Genomic DNA, 20,655 nt, shown 5'->3' on the forward strand with positions numbered 1-20,655 from the left:
GGATTGCCTTCGGATCAAAAGAAAACAGCTGCTATCCTCAGCTTCCGAATAAATTAGGAAAAAATAATGACCACCGCAGGGGTCGAACCTGCAATCTCCTGATCACGTAGTCGTAGTCAGACGCGATGCCATTTCGCCAGGCGGCCTTGATTAGGAGCGTTTGATTTGTGGTCCAAGATGACTCAGCCTGGACTTGGTTCTGATGACAGTCTGAATGTAAACCTTTGCCAGTCTCATATGTATACTAAGGATACAGAACCCGGCAGAACATATATCTCTGAGTCTCCTTTTCTCCTTTCGTTTCCCTTGTGCTAAGCCGCATCAGCTAACGAGGATTAGACTCGGACATTGACTAACAGATCGTCCTTTGCACGCACTATTTGACTACTATCATCTTTGTTGTCTAAATCGACGCTTTGTCCAGACTCTAATATGCTATCTGGGGCAGTCACCACCACTCCTCGGCCACGACCGCCAGGTCGGGCACGGAGAATTTCTACCCACGTCAAATCTTCTCCGCCTCCTCCATACGCTGCTACATCGCTTCTTCATGATTCGCTGGATAACTCGGATTTGAAACGAGAGTCTTTCCATGACGCAATCTCTGCGTGGGATGACATCCCTAACCATCCTGAAGTTTGGAATGGGAGGTCCCGCGAGGAGCTTTCTGAGCTACTCCTGAAAGCTGATGAACTCATCAAAGACCGGGAAAATGGTTCGTTGTTCGATGTTTTATTCTTGACATTGGCTGAAATCATCGTTCCTATATAGAACTCAGCGTTACCACAGCCGTCTGTAAATCTTTGTACGAAAATAATCTTGAGCTTAAGAATAAGCACAAGGCCCTCCTTGCCCGCTTGCCCCCTTCAAGATCAGCATCTATCTCTCCATCCGGGTCCTCTACATCATCTCCAACGACTCCTGGGACGCCCCTTTCACACTCCCCCCATTATTATACCAATATCTCACACTCTTCCTCCCGTGCAAGCACCAGTGCACCTCGCTCTCGCCGTTCGCAGAGACATGTCTCTGTCTCCCCTGCAGACCTTGCTCTACTTTCCGATCAGAACGCTGAATTACTTGCCAAGCTAGAGAAACTCGAATCGGATTCTGCTCAGACTGATCAAGCGGGACGGCGAAAATTGCGCAGTCTGGAGAAAGAGATCCAAGGGCTCCGAGAGGAGCTCGAGAAAACTCGTGCAAGGAGCGACGAGCTCGAGGAAAAGGCAAAACTTGTTAGTCTCACCCTCGAGTCTGAGGAAGCGTCGAAGAGGCGACTTGAGAGAGAAGAGCGCGTCCGCGTCCTACGGGGTAAGAGCGAAAGTGATACGAGTGATGGAGAAGTACGAGACTTTGCGCCAGGGGGAACTCTTGCATCCCAAGGAGTATCGAGGAGATCTACCGGACTAGGCAGGTCAGAGAAACGCACGTTTCCATCGCAGTGTCTACGCCGGCATGCTTCTGAAGCTGTCTTTCGTTCAGCTCCCGCTGATGGCAAGCTTACTGAACGATCCAGAAAAATGTCTCTATACGACGGTCTATCTCGGTCACTCCCGCTGTTCCACTTTCCTCCTCCTGTTCAGGCGCCAGTCCCAGCAACACCGGAATATGCACTCGTGTCCCAACTCCTTCAGAAGATCCGCGAACTTGAGCAGATTAATTCACAAATAACGGTGCAGCAGGCGAAGACGACGGCATCGCTGCAGTCGGTGCAAAGAGATGCTGCGAGCATCCGGCTCATCTACGAGAGCCTCGGAGATGGCGACGCCATTGACTGGCTGGCTGAGGATGATAACATCGAGAATCCCGGTGTCCACGAGGAAAGTGATCATGACGATGAAGACGAGACGATTCGTTTTGCCAGTCTCCGTCGGTCTATGCTCGTGGACTCCTCGGTCGATTTCGATAGCGGCATCAAACCAGACAGACAGAGCAGTATGCGACATGCAATACTTCCTGATTTTTTCCCTCTACCTGCAAATCATCGTGGGCGTCGATCCGTTGTCGGGTTATTTGATCCCCCGACTGTATCTGATGTCAGTAGTCCACCATCCGTGCATTCACTGATTATTCCCGGTCTACCGCCCGTTCCTTTTGTCCCTCAGCCCAGCACGGAATCCGCGGCCCCCGCAGAATTGGACTTGCCATCACCTTTGGCTGCGGCATTGCCTCTCACAGAATTTTCAGGTCGCCAGACGTTGGACAATGAGCTAGGGCTTGCATGGAGAGACTGTCCTGGGAATGACCATTTCCGAACACCAAGTTTGATTGGTCTTACGTCGCTTTCCCCTTCTTTATCCGCTAGCGCCGACGAGGTCGGTGTTTCTGATACAAATCCGCCTTCCACGGAAGATATCCTGTCTTTTCCCCCAACTTCTGGTCACAACTCAAATCCTTCCACCTCTTCCTCACTTTCCGCGTTATCTACGTTTGCGGAGCAAGTCAGTCTACAACCCGGTACATGGCAAGGCGTTCATGACTCTGAGTCTGTGACGTACAGTCCGCCCAACGCGCACATGGAGACGCTTGCAGACAAGAAGCGTCGCAAGTCGCACACCATTCGAATGCGCACGAACCACTGGAATGAAAGTCGCTTCGAGGGAACACTTCTTTCTGCCCCGCGGAGGCAGAGTTCGACTGATCTCGCCCATCCCTCCACCCCAGTTCCCCAAAGACTTGTAAACGAGTTCGTGGATAGTATAAGCCGCCATCGGTCTCCTACTGTTTCCCGCAGTCCAGCAAATGACGGGCCGAAAACAGGATCTACTTCGCCTATCTCCCTCGATAAAGAAAAGATTCAAAAGCCTCAGCAGCGAGGGTTCGTAGGGTTCATCTTGGAGCTGTGGCTGTGGCTTCAGTTTGCTGTCGTCATTGTCGTCTTTCTTTGGGCGATGGCGAAGCGCGGACCGAAAAGTGTGTTGGAGGAAGCTCAGAGACGGAAGATCCAGTGACGGACTTGGTTATCTTAAACGGACGATCTGCGTGTGTTTCATAATGTACCGTAAGATTAATGTTGAATATGTACACACGCACCTAATGGTATGAAATTCTACACCAGCATCAGCTGGATGTTTCAGTGTTGTGACATTACGATGGCGCGGTCACGTGCCACATGAAATTGTGACTCCACGGAAATTCGAATGTTCTGAGTTCTTCGACAACTGGTGTACTGTAAGTATTCTTCGACATGAGATGACTTGACGGGTGCCGGTTCCTGTGCTCGTGGCAAGGAAGGTACCTGTACCACACGTCCAGCTGAGCACAAGCAGTTTTTATTCTCTGATATCCTCTCTTTCCAGCACGTCTGTAGACACGCTCGTTTAAACCTTCCGATCGAGTCCCTTTCCTTTTTTGTGACATATAGCATAGTACCGCCGCGGCTGTCAGCTTATAATACCCCCATACAAATCCTCAAATACACAGTTAACCATCCGGTCAATCAGCAGCCCGCTAGCCGATGATAATCCCCCCACACCCGCGCCCGAACCGAGTTAATCCTCGGTCCTAATAGTCGCATAGCCAACCACCTGTCGGACACCACAGTCTGAGCCTAGTGCAGACGAAGTTGGAGGTGTCACTTTTGGAGCGTGTCAAACTTTCACTCGATCGACAAGCTTCAACTTCGCATCCGCTTCCTCGCGTGAAATGAGGCTGTCCTGACCAACGTCACCGATTCGAGATGTAAGCACCTTTATTGTTCCAAAACCCTAGATAAGTAACATGTTGTGTGGCTTCAGGTAACTTCGCAAACATATCTATGCCTACCCTGTGGTTGTATGATCACGCAATGAGGAGTGCCTTGGCATATGTTACATTCCTGTGCAAGTCGCTGGGCGTGTATGACCATTTTCAACCTTCTTTCCCCATCCTGCACGGAACTTCGGCACTGCAATACAATTGCATCATCGCCAGGGATCAACCTGTGCTTACGAGGTGAGGTCAATGAGGGTCAATCCTTCCCAGCAATCGCCTGCTTGAATAGTCCGTTCACACGACGACATCAAAAGTGACAAATCGGTTGGCGTATGAGAGTATAAAGCGATAGTAAGCGTCTTTTGGTCTTACGCCTTGATCTATTGCACAGACGACTTCCCCTCTTTTTGGCATGTCCGAGAAGTCTAACCTACAGGAATCACCCGCGCAAACTCTCCCCTCCGCTGATACCGCATTATTGATCAAAAAGCCTCTTCCCGGGTCGGCATGTCCCGAAACGTTGACTACTTCCCCACCTCCTACTGTTCCAGTCATGTCCTCACCATCCGCAATAAAGGAAGCACTAATACCGCTTCCAGTCAGCCCTACGTCAAGCTCTGTCACACTTGAAGAATGCAAATCCGGGACAACGGAGAAACAAGAGAATGGCTTCCTTCGACGGTGGCAGCAATGGTTCACACTCTCCAGTCAAAGTAATTGGGTGATCTTTACTGATTCGTTCCAGGGACTTGCTTTGTGCTTGCTGGAAATCCTATGAGCACACCGAAGAGACTCCCTGTACGACCACCCAAGAGCCTACTTTCTTCTATGTAAATGTTCGACGGATGACGGATCAAGGTGCGTCCTCAAGTATTATATAGCTGCGATTGATATATCAGTATGTAGAGAAACCAAAACAGGTTTTCAGTGATTTCAGTCCCGTTTTACTCGCCTGCTTGCGGTACGGTGTATTCAAATACTCAGTTCATCAGATGATAGATGGCTATCTTCTGCAGCTCTATTGTGGGGGGTGAATGCTTGAGCCAACATCCAGAAGTTCCTATCGACGAGCTGCTTTTGGAGCTAGATGCATTGGACATTCGGACCAATGACGCACGCACGACTCTGGCAACAGAAAACAATGAAGATGACATCGTACGATGTGCGAAAGCGCTCGGGCATGTGTACAAGGACCTACATGGTATGTAGCTCGTACTCCTTTTGAAGAAGACTTTATGCCTCTTATGTTGGCAGATCATGATGCACGCACGTTCCTTACGGCTGCAGTCCAACAGCTTGGAATCCTGCTACACTTGCTCAAAGAAGAATTCAAACCAATGTGCGATATGTTCTGTGCTTGCATCCATTGGTCTCTGAATTCCTATAGAGCTGAACGATTGAAACATGCCATAGCACATGGCCGCATACCGCTCGGCCTGCTGGGGTTCTACTTCCGGAAGGGTCAAAAGTACTGGTGCCTTGACGACAATGGTGATTTTGTAAGGGAACCAACAAAACTCCATGAGGTATTCATATAGATGAAGCATGCAGGAAGCATTCCGTTTGGTCTCAACTTATTACGATGACTTTGACCAGTAAGTCGTGACTGTTACTTGTCATCATGGATTTTCCCTATTTTGTCCTGCAGAACATTCCACCTTAATGGCGAAGGTTCATTCTGGAATGGAACCAGGTGGATTAAGCTGGAACGAGGTCGGATGGTTAAGCTGGCTGAAGTCTGTTTCCGCCATTATCATACTCTCGTCGTACTCATGAAAAATAGGGGTCGCTGATCTTAGCTGATTTCCGAACTACCAAGATGACGCCTGAGATATGCGCGCGACTTACGGGTAAGAGCACATGTCCCACAAATGTCCCGCGTTAAACCCGTTCAAGAGCGCGGTAGAAAGTATGCCGCACTAGCGGGTGTCCATCACAGACTTCGTGCGTTTTCTATTCGTCATTGGCTTGTTGTGTTAACCTTACCCATCTTAGACAGAGGAGTGCGCCTGTATCATGAGATAGGTGGATTGTTCCTCACTGACCTATCGTCTCCAACAGCGACGAATCATGGCTGATCGCTTAGCCTGGAATACGTTCGGCTACAACCATTTGTAAGGAATTGTTCGCCAGCCATTCATTGTCTTATCACATTGGAAACCAGAGATGAAACCCCTTTCCCATTTCCTCTTCTCCAAGACAGAAGCAAGGTTCGAATCAATGATAACGTTCCGCCCGGGCCCGAAGACGATATCGATCTTCTCCCGCGATTCATGCCAGGGTTTGATCTGGAACGCAAGGTAATCACACAAAAGTACACATCCGAGTAACTCTGATAATGCTTGGCTCGCTACAAGTCGTGGGGCTTATTCGACGTCGACGAAGTCGAGCCAATAAAATTCAATGAAAATGCCTGGAAGCATATTGTGCTCGATGAAAGCTCAAAGGTGAGGCCAATCGACTAAAACCTTTGCTCGGCTGCTAATTTCGGCAGGATGTCATCGAAGGAGTTGTGGGTGCATTCGACTTCAGCAAGGAGGTGATGGCAGACGAAGACCGAACAGGCTTGGTAGGTCGATCCACCTATTCATTCGAACACGGCATCAGATGCCACGGTGTACCTCTTGCTGGCAGGTCATACTCCTGCATGGACCATCAGGGACCGGAAAAACGGCGACTGTTGAAGCAATTGCGGAACACTTTAGGCGGCCTTTGTATTCCCTCGCAGTCTGTTCCCTTCCGTTGGACACGACCTTGCTTGTGGACACGTTGACATCTCGTCTGGATGTACGTTCATTGAATACGGCTTTTCTAAGTCCAAATTCATATTCTCACAGGCAGCGAGGATATGGAATGCCATAGTATTGATTGAAGCTGGAGATGTGTGGTGTTTGCATTTTTTATCCGGCACGAGCTAAATTGCATCCAGATTCTAATGCAGACTCAGAGGCACGAGCCAATAGTATGTATCAACTCTGTCTTCGCCTTGTGTTAGTTACCTTGACTTCCAATTAGATGGAGGAAGATATTCGCATCTCGACGACACTCAATTTCTTTGAGCAGCACCGGTGCATTGTATTTGTTACCGCAAGAAATACATGTACCGCATATATGTCGCATTTTGCCATGGGTACATGTTTTATCTGCTAGTCTACCAATGCCATGCTTACCGCGTCACTCTCACAGCCATCCAGTATCATGAACTAGATGCCGACTCCCGCCAAATACTGTGGTCTAATATGCTCTCAGGGGAAGGATACACTATATCTCGCCGAGACATCGAGGAGTTGTCCAGAGTCGCAGTCAATGGTGAGGAGCTCCACCCTCTTGTAGGCAGTCCCTATAATATATATATATTGGGCAGGTCGGGCAATGAGGAACATTCTCATGACGGCCAAAGCACTGGCGCGTTCTAGGTACTTATCTTCGTTTTCAGCGAGATCTTTGATTGACCCAATCTCTTATGTCAAGTAAACGACCTCTTTCTCTACATCATCTGAAGACCGCTGCTAGGACGCAGGGACAGGTTGAAGGTGCAGGATATCATCTTTACTGGTGACCTAGTTTTGCTTGAGCCGTTTAAGAAACCCTTAACTGCAAGGATGTCTTCAGATGGATAATGTATGTAGACTCTGGAAATAGATGTATCGTTGGGCAGTCCTTGTTTCTTTTGGCTCTGAACAGTAGATTGTCTGTAATGAATAGTACGTGATCACGTCACGTGTATCATATCATCACATTTGCAATAACAGCCTTTCAAAGTCTACTTCCAAAATGTCATCCGCATCCTCATCAGACTCTTCTAGCCCACTACCAGTCAAGAGAAAGAGAGTTACCGAAGAACATGATGATGTAGCACGCGACGCAGAAACAGCAGATATCGCAGAAGACACTGTGGCGTTGTCTCATGCCGAAAAACGCAGACAGAAGAAAAAAGACCAGAAAGCTGAAGACCAGCCATCGAAAAAGAGAAAGGTGACGGATGGCTCCGTAGCTGGTGTCTCTACCAAGGACTCGAAGCCCACTGGCAAGCCGAAACGTCAGAATTCGGTCTGGGTGGGTAATCTCTGGTTCAAGACTACGCCAGATGCACTGCGAAATTTCTTTGATGGCGTCGGAGAGATCACGCGCATACACATGCCCACGAAAAAGGGCACCAAAGGAGATAATATGGGGTGAGTAAAACTGCTCCCTACAATATGTGTGGTGGACTGAAGGCGAGTAGCTTTGCCTACGTCGACTTTGCTACGCCGGATGGCAAAGTCACAGCCATAACCCAGTCCGAACGAGAGCTTCACGGTCGGAATTTGTTGGTTAAAGATGGTATGTATACTCGTGGTTTACCATGTGTACCTAACATTCAAGCTTGAATTGCACACCTGTAGGTAGATGATTTTGCGGGCCGTCCCACATCAAAACCAACGGAGGGGACGCAAGAGAACGATAAGGGTCCATCTGCAGGAAAATCAGTGAGCGGCTTGACGAAGACTCAACAGAAGATTCTGCGGGTACAGAAGCAGCCTCCCGCGCAAACATTATTCCTCGGAAATCTTGGTTTTGATACCACAGTGGACTCGATTCGTGAACTCTTCGAGGCTCATAGACATCCGCATAAGGCTGGAAAAGGCCGTTAAAGTGGATGCCGCTGAGGTCGATGCCGGGGAGGATAATAATGGCACCAAAGATGTTTGGCTACGAAAGATCCGCATGGGAACTTTCGAAGACAGTGGTGCATGTAAAGGGTGAGTGTTTCTGTCGTACAATGCGCACGTAATACTAACGGAAGCATCCAGGTTTGCCTTTCTTGACTTCACCAGTACCGAACATGCAACTGCTGCCCTGATCAATCCTCGCAACCACCGTCTCAATGGTCGAGATCTAGTCGTGGAATATGCTTCTGCTGACGCAGTCCGTCGCGGTGGTGGTCCAAGATTACAACAAAGTGAACACAAACGCGATTCTGGAAAAAGATACGGTGACCGACAACACTGACACTGAATCGCGTCCACAATCACATTCGCGCCCAAGAAGACGCGATGAAGATGAGAAAGAACACCGCACACAACGAGATGACGCTGAATCGACACCTCAACGGAACCAAAAAGAGGCTCCACGGCATATGAAAGCTGACAGGTCTCGAGGACGCCCGAAACCTGGTGCTGCACTAGCCCAAGCGCCGCGTGAATCTGCTGCTATCATACCCAGCCAAGGTCACAAAATTGTGTTTTAGGATATCACGGGTAGCAAAGGGTGGCGGGAGAGATGAAGTTAAACCCTAACGGTAGATACCATCGCAAAATCCATCCCCGTTGTTCACCTTCGTCACATGGACATCCGAATGCACTTTTTTCAGTTCATGAATCTTCATCATCCTCGCCATCCTGAACCATCCCGACGTTGAATTCACCGCAAATATCCCATCGGGAACCTGCTGCAGCAGCCGAAACATACTTGACGAAGCGCATGACGCCCTCGTCCCGCAGCACGAGAAGGAGTCTGTTAAAGCCAGGCTGAACAGTGAGCAAAGTGCTCTCGTCCTCTTCATCCTCCTGCTCCCCGGTCTCCGTTGCATCATCATGGTCTTGTGAGCCAGAAGCATTGTTAGCTTGGGATTTTTTGCTTGACCCAGAACGGTAGACCGCTGGATCATCCTCCTCGTCATGGGGTGCCATGTAGCACTTGAAAGCGAATAAGCCAGCAAAACTTTGACGAGGAAGAACTTAGCCCTACCTCCCATCCTCCCCACTCCCCAGCCTGCCAACCATGCGGCTCTTTGTCGTCTTCATTCGCCTTCGACTTGCCATTTGAGCGTATCTCGTTTTCTTCAACTTCTGCTTTTGGCGTCAATCCCAACACCACGTCCAATCGTGATTCGTCCCCTTCACTCGTTGCAAGAGTGTAGTCCAAGCCGGGTCTGAACCTTCGGGCCTCTACAGCATAGCTCAGGGGCAACAACTTGGTCAAGGCGCTTAGCCAAGCGCGGAATGCTTCGCTTGGGAAGACTTCGTCTTGCAACTGACGAAGAATTGCGTCTGATTCACGTGGGGGCTCCGTTGTGTTTTGCAGCGTACAGTAACGCCATTTGTGTGGCGGACCCCGTGGAGACCATGCCCCAGATACGCCAGCACTGTGCGGTGGTACCTTGCCCTGACGAGTCCCACCATCAAGACCATCAGCTTGGTCTGCCCCACGCAGGTCAGGTTCAAGTTTCAATACGAGGGACGCGGAAAGGAAGTGGTGCAGTTCGATATGTGACTCCGCAACAAAACGTGCCATTAATGCCTTCATCGTGCGTGTTTGGAGGTAAACTGGGTTTAGGAATTTTGAGAGGTAGGAGATATATTCTGTTCGGAGCGGTGAATCTGGATGAGGAGGCTCTGAGGAGTCGGAGTACGCAACAAAGCTGGTAGAGCTGGATGTCTAGTAATTTTTGATGAGTCGAGTGTACGGACAATATACATCTTCCAAGACACACCAACTGTTCTCGCGAACTTTTGAGCTCGGGTGCTGCCTGATCAGCTTGATACCCTTCCTCGCCCTCCTGTGCTGCATGAAACCAACCACTTATGCTAAGTCTTGCCCTACCGTCTCCTCCTACCACCACTTCTTCTACAGAATGGAAGCTTTTCCCCGGTTGCACTTCGAAGAAGATGAACTGATTCCAGCTTGGCGGGATGGCTTTGCACTGGTGCAGCCTCAGGCTCAGGGATGCCGTCAATGCCAGTCTGGGCGGGGTACAGCTCTAAAGCACCTCCCCACTCCTTTTGCCATTGCTGGCCGTATGGCAGTGGCATATAGAGAATGTACGATACGCGCCTAGTTCCAATTACATCGTCGTGGTTAAGCAGGTGGCATCCCTGCGTGTAGGAGTTGACAGACATGTCCTGTTTCGTCCCAGATAGTGTTCCACACCCAGTCACAGCCTGAAGAAACTTGCGGAACTCTGAGGAGTAGAGTGCATCACGGAGGGACAAGGAGGTTTGGAAAAAGTGCAAGCTGTGCCTCAGAGAGGTACGAGAGAGAGGCAAGGTCCCCGGTTTGATTGACCTAGAAAAGAGATGTCGGGCAATAAATAGCCAGAAAAGTTGAGAATGAGGAGGACTCACTTTGTATATATCCGTCTCCCTCTCTGTGAAGCTTAGTTCGTTCATGCATTCGTCCTTTACATTCTTGAGAAGATCGTCTTGGAAAAGCTTTTCGACAATCGCATATTTGAATGGTTCATTGCCAGCGTAGGCCTGATGCAGTTGCTGCACATTTTCTGGCCTAAAGAGACCCGTATAGAAGAGCGACTCCGAGTCGTGGTCCACCGTCGATGTCAACGAGGGATGGGTCGTTTTCAATCGCTTTAGAAGCGAATCTGAAGACCTCTCGGGCGAAGGAGATCGCTCGCGAACCTGGGTCATTATTTTCTTTTGGATGTTTTGTGACGAGGGCGAGTGCCACCTTTGGAAACTTTGTATCAATCCTCGAAGTTCTCAAGTGCTAGCGCTAAAACCATCAAATATCGCATTGCAATTGCTATGGACTATTAATGCATTCAGGTAGTCCCCAAAAATGAACCTAGTAATCCCCAGTTTAGCCCTTTCCTGTTCCCTGATAATTCGCACATCTTGCAGATACGTTGCAGCTTTCGCCCACTTCGTCTCTTTGATGTGACGTAGAGGTGTCGACCTTGTACAGAATTTTCTCCAAGTTTGGTAAGATGGAAGAGGGGAAGGTGGCGACAGCCAATGGGTTCTCAATCAGTGATGCCCCGACAGAGAGCGTCGTGATCTTAGTGTTGGTTACCCCGCCCCCTGGTAACTCAGGGGTCAAAGCGTTGTATGAGGATGTGTCCATGACAATGCCGAGAGTGCATAAGTCTGGGCAATGCAAGAGCAGACTGACAAGTCCGTCCAGTGTAATTTGAGGACCTAGTATCGACCACGGGCCGTCGTCGCCCAGCCGTAGTTTTATGAGGTTGGGCCATGATTTTACGGCTGTAACAAGGTCGCGGTCATTCAAGTTGATGGTGGTAAAGGTTGTCAGATTTAGCTGACAGAATGAAGACAGCAGCACGATTTCAGTGATTGTAAGCAGTGAATTACAAGACATGTCGAGCGAGAAAGCCTGCACTTGTTGCGCTGTTACATGGGAGGCGAGAAGTAAAAGTAATGCTTCATTACTGGAAGATCGCGGGACGTTGCCGAGAGCGATGTATACATTTCTCGCGGACATCCACGTTACTTCAAGGAAAGGCAGGCATAGCTCAGAACTCTCCGCGCGGATTGTGAGATGCCGAAGAAGTGTTGAAAATGTGGTCGGGCTGTAGTTGAAGGAGTCCTTATTCGATGATAGAAATGAGAATTCCAAGGGGTATGGAAGAGTGGACAGGTGGAGCAAGGTAGATCCACCGACAGCTTCTGTACTGAGGGACTTGAGCTGGCGCCAGCCACATACAACTGCTGTTGAAACCGGGACGGATGCGGCTGAATCCAAGTCCGTAGTGGAGAAGTATTTCATAAGGAGACATGTAGCTCCCAGGTTCGACAAAACTGAAAGCATGAAGAAGTTACCCTTTGCGTGTAGATGAAGCTCGATTAGGGCGGGCTGAGAAGCTTGCGAAGGAGGTGGGTAGTCTCCAAGGTACCATCCTACCAGAATAGTTTTTCAAGGCGAGGCAGTAAAGATGGCGAGGGATAACCACAGAGGGCATGTGCGAGTTCCGGAGAGATATCACCCATGACGCTCTGCCCAGATCTGCCAAGGGCTCTAACTCTCCTGAGGTACTTCTCGATGCTCCCCAAATGTGCGATCAAAATACAACCATCTAGCTTCTGCATGCAATCTGAGACAGGGTGCAATCATGGAGCACCGTGGACTCACCAGACCATGGGGTTGTCGAGACCATACGCGCCTGGGGAGACACGCTGCTACAGGACTAAGAGTGTCTATGTGAACATAAAGCACATCCAGTGCAGGCTCCGAGAATGTGCGACAAGTCCTGGCAAGACGTGCGAGAGTCAGGCGTCGAACGTCTACACCTTGGTTAGCTCTGAATGGTTGCTGGACATCAAACGTGATATCTCTATGGCCGAAAAAATGCTCCGGAGAACTTCATTGATCTGCAGGGAGCAGTGCATGAGTACTTAGTCCCTGGCTCGTAGAGGCGTTGTTTTTTTATGATCTTAGGTGCGTGCGTGTGCGATTTTGCGGAATCGGAACGTCTAAGTTGGTGATGTATTTGAGATCGAGATCTAGATGGGTCGTGATAGCTAATCAGTAACGGATTTGCCTCTCGAGTTGTTGCTCGTCGTTGTCTTTGTGGTTTGGTAAACAATCGCCGTTAGGTTTTACTGGCCAAAATAAACATGAACATCAAGTTTGTCCTCACCAACAGAAAGTCAGAGATCGGCGCTCGCCGCGTCACTATCCGGATCATGACGTCAGAGCGCAAACGAACGCTAACACCTATGGTGCCTATCTTGCCGAAAATACGAGATTCAAGTGTTACAGCTCTTAAACACCGCACTGAAGTAAATCAGATAAGGAGCGGGCGGAAGGAATCATAGATGCAAGGATGAAATCAGAACCTTGAGATAATGCAGGAGTGAGAGAGAGCGCAATACAGCAAGACATATTCAGTCGCTGTCTGTGTGCCATGACGGGGCAACAGAAGCAGTTAATGAGGAGAGTCTGGAAAAATCAATGAGATTGAGATCAGAAGACTTCCGAATTCAGACGAATACTGCTGGGAACTTCCGCGCAGAACACTAAGAAGAGAATGACAGAGGTCGTTCTGATTCCGAATAACTGAGAACTACAGTACAAATCTGCAAAAAGCGACAACCCGTCAACGCATAATACAAGTAGGAGCACACAGAAGGAAAGACACAATCACAACATATCATACGTCATCAACCCAACCCCGAACTCATACCTTGTCGTTCTCCAACGAAATCAAGTCAGCAGTCTGACCTGCACCCGGACCGGGGTCCGCAGATTGGCGACCTGCTAGCGACAGGCTGTGGGGTCGCACAGGTTGTGCTGAGTCAAATCGAGAAACCCAAGCTTCGGTTGCATTTGCAAGCAGCTCCTCTGCAACTTGGGGAGAAACCTGGGTGAGCGGCACTGGAGCATAAACCGGAGCATCTACAAAATGTAGATCGAGGTCGGATGTACAAGGCCCTTTGCTTGCCAATGAGCGAGCTGGGATAATATATATCCGCTGTAGGCTTCTGTCGGCAATACTAGCATGCGAATAGTGAGGTGTGTGCGATGACAAATGGAAGCCTTGACGGCGAACAAGAATGGTATAGTAACTTGACAAAGCCAACACGAAATGAAGCTGTAATAGTCAAACCCTCAGCCTTAGGGCTCGCCACTATAAAGGCGAATTTTACTCACGCGAATGACGGTTACAACAATCAGGATAACCATGAACGCGAACACTCCCCGTTCGAACCATGGTTCGCAGTTCTCCAAAGTCAGCCCCAAGTCAATGAAGTCCCGAAGCGTGTCTGGTTGGCGTGACAACAACTCGCAAACATTGGAGCGAACTGCTGGGCGAAAAGCAGCGTAAGAGCCTATGGCTGCAAACAACGTGCCAAACACGAATTCTCCAACAATATAGTCACGATATATGCGCACGAATGATGGTTTGCTCTGGTGGAGAAAAATAAATTTTAGTATGAAAGAAAGAAACTCGACGCACTCGAACAATGCCTGCCAGGCCAAAGAAACAAATGGCCGATGCCGCAGCAAAATATGCGCACAATAACGCCCATACAAGGCGTACTCCATCCTTACTTATGGAATATTCGGAGCTCTCCCACTCGCTTTCTGGTTCCCATTTGAACGACCGCCAGGCTCCCAGTAGCCGGGCTGCAAGAACAAAATTGAATACTGAGCCAAACAACGAAATGGCTAGTGATGTTGTTCTGTTAGAATTGAAGAGCATGTCAGTTGAAGGACGAAATGGCGGCAAGAGGTAGTTGCCAATATCGTGCCCAAGCCGGACTTTGTAAGCATGCAGCACGGAGAGGGGCCGCATGAAATCAAGCGAATTCAGCACGAACCTTATTACAAACAAGCGAGTCATTTGTCTAGAATTCTTGCTGGTCGGGCCCAAGCTAAGACGAAATTCGTTGAGGCTGGTGGTTCAAGTGCAAGTTGCGTATTGTGGTCCGAGAAAGAAGTTCTTTCTGAGATGGTCAGCTCGTGATGACTAAGCATGTAGTGTAATCAGATCGGGGACCGTTGTTCGGCTCCACAGGGCTCGACCGAGTTCTTTATATAGACTGACTTTATTTAGCTGGAGGATATACGTACACAGATAGGCGTCAGACTTGGTAGACAGAACACCGTCTTAATGGACAGGCGAACCAATTAACATATCATGATTATGTAGCCATACTTATCGTTCTCAATATACTGAGCTAATCGCCTGAACTCTCCGTTTTAATCCTGCGATACATCGGCAGTCAGAACGGACATGAAGTTAGAACTAAGAGGTGTTTCCCGTCGCTCGGAAGCGGCCGAGATAAAGAACTTTCGGACACAGCTCAGTATAAGGATACATGACACCCTCCACGAGTTGTCCACGAGGAATGCGCAGTCAGGAAGTCAATATCCAAGTTTCGATGAACTCTAGATTACAAGTGCTGTGTGGACATACTTGTTCTAATTACGGTTCCTCCGTCAACTTCACGAGTTTCCCTGCATGAAGACTTGTTGAGGATAGTTGGTGGGTGCAATTGATTGCGTTGCAGGTCACTAGAGGGAATTCTACCGTAGGGTTAGAATATTGACTTTGTCCCAGCGGCTGTGCAGCACGTGGCTTCCCTTTACTCACCGCTCTCTTTCCTTCGCTGTTGCTTGGATCATCGCAGCCTTACATTACAATTTTCTACCACATTCATGGTATTTAGAGGTCCCTACTACTACTGGGGCTCGGGTGGTTGGTACCCGAACCTGCTGGGTCTGAGGTTGCCCACCCGCCCTCGCAGCTCACCTCGGCTCACTCTTGCACAGGTTGAGGCCGCTATCGGGGCCGGGTTGCCCCTTCGGGGCTGCCGCCCGAAAAACTATCTGCTCGCAATCAAGCAAACATTTTTCTCGTTCCCCTTGCTAATACCGCTGCACAACATCACACACAAAGTTGATCATCAGTGTTTATCCTACACCTACCTTGCTGATACTTATCGGAAGTCGCACTTTCACGATTACACAATCGAAGATGGGTCTTCCATGATGAACCATGATTCCATGAATCGCTGACAAGGTCGTTTCTTGCCACGTTCAACCGCTGCATGCTTGGTCCAAGTATACGTTCGTCACATCTCTCACTTTGCCGCGTGGGAGCAAAATGATCGTACTATGTAGGTAAACAAATCCTTGATCGTATTCTAACGCGGACTTCTACTGTTCTCCAGAACTTCCGCATTCGCCCCTGTCTTTTCGTTGACTCGAATTGATCCATCGATCATCAAGCTTGTCCCTCCGCGTGGGGATCTGTATAACTACTTCTATCTCGATTTCCAATACGACAATGAACTATGTGCGGATCATACTCATCGACTAATACTGTAGGCCCCTACTGACAACTTGGTCCAGCATTCCCTGGACTGGCTGTGAGCCACTTCAGTAGACCATTGATCAATTTCTTGCGGTAAGATTACCACGTATATCAGCTTTTACCTGGTCAAGCTCAGCGTCGCCTTGACAGCTGCGTCATCGGGAACGATTTCTTCAAAAGAAACCCAGAGTATCTTGTTCCGCACTTTTTCCGATTCTGCATGACCTTGAGGCTGTTCTTGCGAAAGTCTGTGATGTTCTTGTTTCAAAATTGGCTGGGGAAGACCTAAAGCGAAAGGCATATGATATGGGTTGCACAGATGTATTGGGTCGTATATGCCGGCCATCCCAATATGATATTCTCTTTGACAATCTCATCCCATAATGCAATGCATAAAAACGAGAAAGATGCCCGGCTGTACTTCGAGGACGTGGTGGAGCATCTTGGGTCCTCTTGACTATGATCAAAAGGGAATTCGAACCGACGTGAGCACATTTATATATGTACTTCTGCCCTGGCATGTAAGTCAACGTTATAGAGCTAAAGAACTCGAGCTTCAGCTCTCTTGTGGGCACATTGCTCACGACCTGCTCATATACTATTTTAAACCGGGTGCCAAGTACCATACTCTGCAGAATGATGACTTGGTGCGTAATCGTATGTATATGATATCGACTGTCTGTTTAACCATGTCGCAGACCGGGTTTACTCTCAGTAGCATATGCTATGATGGGCGCTTGCTATAAGTCGCATCGTATAGAAAGGTTCGGTTCTCACTACTCACCTACAGAAAAATTTCCCTGGATGGCGAGACAACGAGCTGGGATGGACGCAAATACATCCACGAGAAAAAGGCTTTTTCGATTCCACATCACGATGTCTGTGTTTTCTTCCGCTCGCACTTGATGAGAGTTCACTATAGTTTAGGGAACGATGGAAACGGCGAAGCTGCCTTTCAAAATCATGACAGATGATGTACGCGCCAAACTAACTGGTAGAGGTCTTGTCGTCAGATTTACAAAAGATCTGGATATATTTTTATCCCGAGGGAAGTTGTATGCATCATTCGCAGGCGGCTTCCATTACAAGTCATGTATGTCTGACTTTTTTTATATTGCCGTCGGACTAACAATTTCCATGCTAAGATGAATGGGTAATCTGCCTTTGCTCTCTTTTATAGAAAGGCGATGAACTTACCCATTCAACTCAACAGAATTGAATTATGATCGATCGGCGTGCATTTGAAGAACGCAAGTGCTACAGGCGTGAGCCGTACGCGATCATTGCTTTCAGTCTTAGTGAATTTACTAACATCGCGATTTGTCCCAGAGACGAGAAGATCCCTGACGTCCCCGAAGGGGAACACGATCAACTTCCGGCTTTGGTGTATGGTTTCGAGCTAAAGAGCAAAGTAAGATGAACGTGTTTAACCCGGTTCGCCTGACACTTGACTTACGAAGAGCAACACAGACATGGCAATCGTTCCGCGTTGAAGAGACTGTTGACATCAGGTTTGACGAGAAAGCCTGGGACCACTTGGTTGTAGACGATGACGTTAAAGTAAGCAACAGTTCTCCGTACATTGGCCGACCGTTGCCGATGGTTTAAGTAGAGCTTGATCAAGGGACTTGTCGATGTTACTAACAATGCTAACACAGCGCAGCACCTTATGTCGGACGTTACCACAGGGAAAGGTGGAGGTTTCGTAGGTTTCCTGTGCAATTTAATGTTTTCAACCCAATGTTATTCTATGTAAGATCGCGGCACTTCATGGGCCGCCTGGAACCGGAAAGACACTTACGGCTGAAGCTGCTGCTAAACACCTCAAGAGGCCCCTGTACATCGTCAGCTCCCCGGAACTGTCGACAACGTCTTCTAACGTTGGAGTCTTCATGACGTACGGTTTTGGAACACTAACATCACGACACGATCCTCATTCTGTTGTAGTTTGAACACAACGCACTCGTTTTAGTTGCGTTAAAAGTCTTCGAGTACCATCGCGGCGTGCTCTTCTTGACAACAAATCGGATTCAACCATTCGATGACGCCTTTCTTTCGAGGTTCTGCATCAGTTCGTTATATCTGTTTATATCATTAGGTTGAAATAAATTTGATATAACAGCGATCAAATATCCCGAGCTGGATGCCTCGGCCCGGCTTACAATCTGGTTAAAGTTTTCGAGCTTGCTGGGTGTGAGTGTCCACTGTGGGGCTCAGAGTCTGAAGGATTCGTCGACGTCGACGGCAAGGAGCCACACTTTTATGTCTCCCTCTCAGATTTGGAGGCACTGGGGCAAAAGCCGTTCAATGGTCAGTATGCTCTTGTCAACCTGCCTACCTGATATTAAATATAGTTTCCAGGACGAACCATCAAGAACCTTGTCCGGACTGCTCAGGCGTTAGCACTCTCTGCGTAGGCGTTATTGTGTGTTCGCTTCCCTGTTACTCATGAGAAGACACAGAAAGGAACCACTTTCCCTTGACCACGTCAAGGTTGTTGTCCGTGCGCAGGAGAAGTTCTTGACGGAGTTTGCCCCAATCCGCTTTTTAATCAACAACTTAGCGTCCGTATCGGCAGCAGTGTACCATGTCAGCATTGTAGTACCACCAAATTACATTCTGCAAGCTTTTGAATGCATAATGTCTGGTACGAGGTCCCGCATCAGGTGAATTAGCCAAGCCCCCATATGCCGGCTTTTCGCACACCATCGACGAGAGCATCCACATTCCCCAGCATACTCCCTAAGATTTCTTTCTTCTCATCTGTGGTCCGCACGCGGTCGTGCCTGCTTGACCGCGCCTCTGCATCCTCAGCGCGACCTGATGAGAAGGTCTTGCTGTTGATCGTCTCTCGAAAACGTGACACGGAAGGCGTGACAGCGCTAGGTGTATCAGTGACTCCGAGACCTGGTCGGAACCCTCTGGGTTTCTTGGGGCTCAGCGGCTCATAATCCACTTCCTTCCGTAGCATGAGCATTGGGCGTGACTGTAGTGGCGCAGGTATTTTTCTAGCACCGGATATTTTTGAAGGCGGTGAATTAGGAGGAGTGCGTGGGTCCGATGAAGTGAAAGTGGAGGTAGAATAGGACTTCTTGATAGGCGAAGGTGCACGAATACTCTCGATGCTAGTGGTTGTAATTGTGGATGAAAATGAGGACGCGGAGAAGAAAGAGGATGAGGATGAACCTGATGAGGATCTGGTGGAGGAACACGCAAAGGAGATATTCGAGGGGCCAGAGACAGGACAAGCGAACATCTTTGTTTCAGGAGGTCGAAGAGGTGTGCTAGGTCGGGTGGTAACGGGGGAGGAGGGTAGTGAGTGTGTTTCGTCGGGTTGTGGGTGGGCGGGAGTCTCATCCATCAAATAAAAGTAGAGGAATTCCAAGCATTTCATTCTGCAGCTATTTCAGTGATTGCATAGCAGATGGACCGGAAAACCCACCTGACTTCGCGTGGTGTTCCCGCTCGTTTGAGGATCTTCACCACTGCTTGGATCCCATTCACTTCCTCAAAAGCACGTAGCGCTGGAGAAGAATCAACAAGAACGCATAGTAAAGTATCCAAGACAGCAGAAGTTAAATGTAGGACAGGCGCAGGTTTTTCTGGCGATCGGGAATTATTTTCCCCCGAAGAGGCATCAATGATGGGTGTATGTCGAGAAGTAAGCAATAACTCGATCAAGATCTGTGATAGATGATGAGGTTTAAACATCTCAAAGACATCACTACATCAAACACAGCTAACCTCGAGGGAGAATCGACGACCCAGAAAGGATTTGCTTGATTTGTGGTGAAGGGAGACTCCTTGTATTATTGACAAGCCTTGGCATAACTGAGCGCATGAGGTATTCATTTCAGTATCACGCTCCTCTGTGATTCAGTCAGCTGCGACATTTCGGAAGGAAAGGCATGTGTATCACTAGTGGAGCTCTTGCTTGCGCACAGTTCTAGCTGAGGCGTCGTACATTGTATCCAGCCCAGAATCCGGGACGGAACTGTATTCGGATTAGACAGGTACGCAGCAGGTCGGGTTGTGCTCCCCACCATTGCATTCGAAGTCGTCTTGAAGGTTCACATACGTTTCTAATGTATCATCATTAGATGACTGCACACATGCAAGCGCAAGCTGCTGCTCAAGAACAGCTAGAGCTCGATTTCGCCTTCCAGACGATGAGCGTGTCGAGGCTACCTGTAGTGGTAAACAGCCATCACTAACCGAACACATGTCGAAGAAAAAAACCCGTTACTCACATCGTCCAAAGCATCCTGCAGTGTCGTCTTCATCGAGCTCACTGTAGACGACATCGATGAAGAGATGATTCTATTGTGGCTTCCTAAGGCTTCCCTCGTGGACGAGTTGTTGGGTCTATCAATGGGTGTCAAATTGGTGCTAAAAGTAACCGC

General features: G+C 48.8%; 9 protein-coding genes and 1 non-coding gene across 10 annotated transcripts; 5 read left to right on the forward strand and 5 right to left on the reverse strand.

Moving 5' to 3' along the window:
• Window positions 1-67: 67 nt before the first annotated feature.
• On the reverse strand, window positions 68-146 carry EDB91DRAFT_t32. Its single transcript has one exon. It is a non-coding gene; the product is annotated as a tRNA-Arg (tRNA).
• Window positions 147-234: 88 nt separating this feature from the next.
• EDB91DRAFT_1343481 (uncharacterized protein) lies at window positions 235-3,124 on the forward strand. Its single transcript, XM_041325781.1, has 2 exons — window positions 235-715; window positions 772-3,124. The coding sequence occupies exons 1-2, from the start codon at window positions 433-435 to the stop codon at window positions 2,949-2,951; spliced, it is 2,463 nt and encodes an 820-aa protein (XP_041182500.1). The 5' UTR covers window positions 235-432; the 3' UTR covers window positions 2,952-3,124.
• A 981-nt stretch (window positions 3,125-4,105) lies between these two features.
• EDB91DRAFT_1243185 (uncharacterized protein) lies at window positions 4,106-7,109 on the forward strand (the record flags this gene model as incomplete). Its single annotated transcript, XM_041322260.1, has 20 exons — window positions 4,106-4,386; window positions 4,439-4,551; window positions 4,600-4,654; window positions 4,710-4,894; window positions 4,948-5,032; window positions 5,081-5,192; window positions 5,245-5,288; window positions 5,342-5,429; window positions 5,477-5,543; window positions 5,590-5,637; window positions 5,689-5,696; window positions 5,755-5,807; window positions 5,858-5,993; window positions 6,051-6,140; window positions 6,188-6,262; window positions 6,328-6,480; window positions 6,531-6,575; window positions 6,623-6,655; window positions 6,709-6,823; window positions 6,880-7,109. The coding sequence occupies 20 exons, from the start codon at window positions 4,106-4,108 to the stop codon at window positions 7,107-7,109; spliced, it is 2,016 nt and encodes a 671-aa protein (XP_041182501.1).
• Window positions 7,110-7,405: 296 nt separating this feature from the next.
• Window positions 7,406-8,923, forward strand: EDB91DRAFT_1215906 (uncharacterized protein; the record flags this gene model as incomplete). The annotated part of the gene is made up of 6 exons (XM_041320826.1): window positions 7,406-7,868; window positions 7,919-8,028; window positions 8,083-8,322; window positions 8,378-8,435; window positions 8,487-8,635; window positions 8,664-8,923. Exons 1-6 carry the CDS (start codon window positions 7,468-7,470, stop codon window positions 8,921-8,923), a joined length of 1,218 nt encoding a protein of 405 aa, XP_041182502.1. The 5' UTR covers window positions 7,406-7,467.
• A 124-nt stretch (window positions 8,924-9,047) lies between these two features.
• EDB91DRAFT_1234483 (nuclear protein) lies at window positions 9,048-11,099 on the reverse strand (the record flags this gene model as incomplete). The annotated part of the gene is made up of 6 exons (XM_041321215.1): window positions 9,048-9,371; window positions 9,424-10,113; window positions 10,169-10,394; window positions 10,432-10,634; window positions 10,666-10,740; window positions 10,800-11,099. 6 exons carry the CDS (start codon window positions 11,097-11,099, stop codon window positions 9,048-9,050), a joined length of 1,818 nt encoding a protein of 605 aa, XP_041182503.1.
• A 155-nt stretch (window positions 11,100-11,254) lies between these two features.
• On the reverse strand, window positions 11,255-12,519 carry EDB91DRAFT_515241 (uncharacterized protein). The gene has a single exon (XM_041327542.1). The coding sequence runs from the start codon at window positions 12,238-12,240 to the stop codon at window positions 11,272-11,274; it is 969 nt and encodes a 322-aa protein (XP_041182504.1). The 5' UTR covers window positions 12,241-12,519; the 3' UTR covers window positions 11,255-11,271.
• Window positions 12,520-13,609: 1,090 nt separating this feature from the next.
• On the reverse strand, window positions 13,610-14,635 carry EDB91DRAFT_1044899 (uncharacterized protein; the record flags this gene model as incomplete). Its single annotated transcript, XM_041313152.1, has 3 exons — window positions 13,610-14,023; window positions 14,083-14,340; window positions 14,390-14,635. 3 exons carry the CDS (start codon window positions 14,633-14,635, stop codon window positions 13,610-13,612), a joined length of 918 nt encoding a protein of 305 aa, XP_041182505.1.
• A 689-nt stretch (window positions 14,636-15,324) lies between these two features.
• Window positions 15,325-16,633, forward strand: EDB91DRAFT_1102452 (uncharacterized protein). Its single transcript, XM_041317283.1, has 5 exons — window positions 15,325-15,913; window positions 15,974-16,055; window positions 16,110-16,234; window positions 16,291-16,345; window positions 16,403-16,633. The coding sequence occupies exons 1-5, from the start codon at window positions 15,595-15,597 to the stop codon at window positions 16,539-16,541; spliced, it is 720 nt and encodes a 239-aa protein (XP_041182506.1). The 5' UTR covers window positions 15,325-15,594; the 3' UTR covers window positions 16,542-16,633.
• An 841-nt stretch (window positions 16,634-17,474) lies between these two features.
• EDB91DRAFT_1243189 (uncharacterized protein) lies at window positions 17,475-18,669 on the forward strand (the record flags this gene model as incomplete). The annotated part of the gene is made up of 8 exons (XM_041322261.1): window positions 17,475-17,524; window positions 17,582-17,663; window positions 17,723-17,812; window positions 17,865-17,957; window positions 18,010-18,132; window positions 18,200-18,312; window positions 18,375-18,562; window positions 18,614-18,669. The coding sequence occupies 8 exons, from the start codon at window positions 17,475-17,477 to the stop codon at window positions 18,667-18,669; spliced, it is 795 nt and encodes a 264-aa protein (XP_041182507.1).
• Window positions 18,670-18,816: 147 nt separating this feature from the next.
• On the reverse strand, window positions 18,817-20,646 carry EDB91DRAFT_1102467 (cell division control protein 14, SIN component-domain-containing protein). Its single transcript, XM_041317284.1, has 6 exons — window positions 20,503-20,646; window positions 20,296-20,440; window positions 20,172-20,246; window positions 19,997-20,121; window positions 19,695-19,936; window positions 18,817-19,647 (listed from the first exon to the last, which is right to left on the reverse strand). Exons 1-6 carry the CDS (start codon window positions 20,554-20,556, stop codon window positions 18,924-18,926), a joined length of 1,365 nt encoding a protein of 454 aa, XP_041182508.1. The 5' UTR covers window positions 20,557-20,646; the 3' UTR covers window positions 18,817-18,923.
• Window positions 20,647-20,655: the final 9 nt, after the last annotated feature.

Source organism: Suillus paluster (genome assembly GCF_016628075.1).
Source record: "Suillus paluster strain FC165 chromosome Unknown EDB91scaffold_4, whole genome shotgun sequence".
Taxonomy (NCBI): Eukaryota; Fungi; Basidiomycota; class Agaricomycetes; order Boletales; family Suillaceae; genus Suillus; species Suillus paluster.

Bases quoted from the DNA above. Each gene is read 5' to 3' on its own strand.
- EDB91DRAFT_1343481 (XM_041325781.1), top strand. From the start codon at position 433: ATGCTATCTGGGGCAGTCACCACCACTCCTCGGCCACGACCGCCAGGT. The intron at 716-771 runs GTTCGTTGTTCG...GTTCCTATATAG, and splicing joins CATCAAAGACCGGGAAAATG to AACTCAGCGTTACCACAGCC.
- EDB91DRAFT_515241 (XM_041327542.1), bottom strand. From the start codon at position 12,240: ATGCTTTCAGTTTTGTCGAACCTGGGAGCTACATGTCTCCTTATGAAA.
- EDB91DRAFT_1102452 (XM_041317283.1), top strand. From the start codon at position 15,595: ATGGTATTTAGAGGTCCCTACTACTACTGGGGCTCGGGTGGTTGGTAC. The intron at 15,914-15,973 runs ATGGGTCTTCCA...GTTTCTTGCCAC, and splicing joins TCACGATTACACAATCGAAG to GTTCAACCGCTGCATGCTTG. The intron at 16,346-16,402 runs GTAAGATTACCA...TCGCCTTGACAG, and splicing joins CCATTGATCAATTTCTTGCG to CTGCGTCATCGGGAACGATT.
- EDB91DRAFT_1102467 (XM_041317284.1), bottom strand. From the start codon at position 20,556: ATGTCGTCTACAGTGAGCTCGATGAAGACGACACTGCAGGATGCTTTG. The intron at 20,247-20,295 runs GTGGGGAGCACA...ATCCGAATACAG, and splicing joins AGACGACTTCGAATGCAATG to TTCCGTCCCGGATTCTGGGC. The intron at 20,122-20,171 runs GTGATACACATG...ACTGAATCACAG, and splicing joins CGCAAGCAAGAGCTCCACTA to AGGAGCGTGATACTGAAATG.